Below are 2,589 nucleotides of genomic sequence, written 5' to 3'. Positions count from 1 at the left end.
AGGCAGACGCTTCGGAGACGCGGACGGCCGTCGCCTACTCGTATGTCATTGCGTACTCGTGCGCGGTGATCGGCTGCCTCTGGGTGTTCCTCCTCCCGCCGCAGCGCGCGGCCGTCGCCGAGCTCAAGAAGAACGGCGGCAGCCAGCCCAAGGTGGCCGCGCTCATCTTCTTTGGCCTCTTCATGGTGCTCCTCACGTCCATCACGGGCAGCTTGATGTCCATGTTCAAGAGCACGAGCTGCTTCCGCATTGCCGGTGGCCGCGAGCCGTGCCCGGAAGACGCGCCGCAGACGTACATCGCCATCATCTTGGTGCCGGGTGCCATCGTCGCGTGCGCTACCTTGTACAAGCTCTACAAGAAGTAGAGTCGTGTCTAGTCTCTCCATTGTGTTTCGTTCTAACTAACGAGTTGTGTCGTGATTTGCTACAGTACATAATTTTTGTTTCTTTTTTCTTTTTCAAGGTGGAGCTTGTGCCAGGTAGGTGGAGCTGCAACTTGTATTTTCGACAGCACTCGAAAATTGTCCACGATGAAGTTGATTACGGTGTCACTTCCTACCAGCACTTCCCGCTCGGGTCTTTCGCTTGGTCCATGTCATCCATAGCGTCGCACAATGGGTTTAAAAGTGAAAGCAATGAGATTGGGCTGCATAGGATGCTGGCGAGAGCTCTATTGGAGGCATATGCCGTAAATAAGATCGTAGTGCCATCTTGTTGGCGCTCGTACGACACCGCTTGGTCGACGCATCACGATGGAGATGGAATTGTTCATCGTCGGTACAGCGATAACAGGCACTTTGAATAGCCGAAATGCTGCGGTCGGTGTGCGCCTTGCTGCCAACTGCTCGATCCGGACGCCGCCTGCAGTGCGCTGCTCTAGATATAACTGAAGATGGACCTGAGTCAAGATGGACCCGAGACAAGTCGCTCTCGTTGGGTCAGTCCGAGGCCACCATCCCGACGATAGACTTGCCGTTGTCGTCGGTACGTCTGCTGCCATGACTCTGTGCGCACTTCTCGATGCTCACAACTGCGAAGATCCGGCGCTCGGATGGGCGCTGGCCCACGCAAGGCAGGTTTCCTTTGGTGCCAACAACGGCCTCACGGGCTTGAGTGTCTTGCTTATCTGCAGGGCGTTCTCGAGCGACCATGCCGCCGCAAACAAGCGCAAAGACGTTGGTTCTTTCCGGCGTGTAGCTGCGTCTGTCCCGCGACAGTGAAACCTGAAGCATGACTTGAAAGCGCTACCTGCGTCGAGCTGGCGGCGTGCCAGACGACGTCCCGCTATATTGTCTTCCCGGTTAAGCACCTCTCGACCCGCGTACGTCGAGGCCGCAGTTGTCTACCATACTAACTAACTAAATACTAAAGTACTCAGGCGACCGTTTTCTTAGTAGCATACTAACTAACTAAATACTAAATACTACGATGACTCTTTTCTTTCGTATCAAACTAACTAACTAAATACTAAGGTACTAACTATGGCAACTGTTTTCTCACACAATTGGTTTTTCCCTATATCCGTATCCGTATAACTAAAAACAATCCAATCAGATCTTGTAAAGGCCGAACGTCGCCATTGACGACGTCGTAGGCAGCGACGCGTGCGAAGTCGAGGTCCGCATGACCGTCCTACGCGGTTCGATGGGGGTCGAGGTCGAGCTTGTTGAGGATTGGTGACCTTTGTGAATGTGATAGCTTATGCGCCGCCACAAGAAGGCCCGTAGCTCAACCGCAAGGGCGTCAAGTGCTATGACGTGTGCGTGCTCTGCCTCTCGAGTCTGGGCGCCAGCAACGTCGATGCGCTGGCTGCTGTGCACATCCAGAATGCGTTGAATGCCGTTTCCAGAAGCGCGTCTTCTCGCTCTGTGGCCGACACGTCTCTTCGCCTTGACCAAGATAAGTTTGAGGTGCTAGCGACGCTTGCGTTCAACAAGGAGCTCGTCGCCAAAACGATCAACCCGCCAGAGGATGGCGGCAACTCGACGTCGTTGAAGCCGCGTAGACTTTGGTAGCGCTCTACGCCCTCGACAACATGGAGAACGACGGGCTCTCTCTCGCGGAGTTTCCCAAGGACGCCGCTATGCTTGATGACGCTCAAGGCCCCATGAAACGCGTGCATCATTTGTAGCCGCGAGTTTGAACGAGTTTGATGGGATTTTATACCATATAGTAGATGTAGTACAATGTAGTACTAGCACTAGACATGCTAAGCAAATCTAGTACCTAAATACCAAGCGATTTCGGGTATACCAGAACACCTTGCAGAGGAGACCGATAAAGGATCACTCAGTACAACAGACAGAGTGCGGCGCTTGTTGGTCCGCAATGACCGCTGTCGGGAGGGATGGGCGCTGTGCGACTACTAGTATGTGTGGAAAAGGACACATTGCGTGGCAATCACGCATGATTGGGATAACCGCACGAACCTGCGAGACTGAATAACCGGTTTATACTAACCGGCTAGATAAACCGGCTACATAGTCGAGCCGCCCCACCGGTTCGCGTCGGAGGAGTCAATAAGCAAGCTGCGCCAGCACTACATTTAAGCACGCACATTTTGATATGGACGTGTCCATGTGGAGTAGA

At 53.5% G+C, this 2,589-nt stretch overlaps 1 protein-coding gene across 1 annotated transcript; it reads left to right on the top strand.

Moving 5' to 3' along the window:
• Window positions 1-14: 14 nt before the first annotated feature.
• SDRG_14333 (hypothetical protein) lies at window positions 15-382 on the top strand. The gene has a single exon (XM_008620455.1). The coding sequence runs from the start codon at window positions 183-185 to the stop codon at window positions 363-365; it is 183 nt and encodes a 60-aa protein (XP_008618677.1). The 5' UTR covers window positions 15-182; the 3' UTR covers window positions 366-382.
• The last annotated feature ends 2,207 nt before the right edge of the window (window positions 383-2,589 follow it).

This window comes from Saprolegnia diclina (assembly GCF_000281045.1).
Source record: "Saprolegnia diclina VS20 unplaced genomic scaffold supercont1.70, whole genome shotgun sequence".
Lineage (NCBI taxonomy): Eukaryota > Oomycota > Saprolegniomycetes > Saprolegniales > Saprolegniaceae > Saprolegnia > Saprolegnia diclina.
This window is presented reverse-complemented; position numbering and strand designations above follow the sequence as displayed.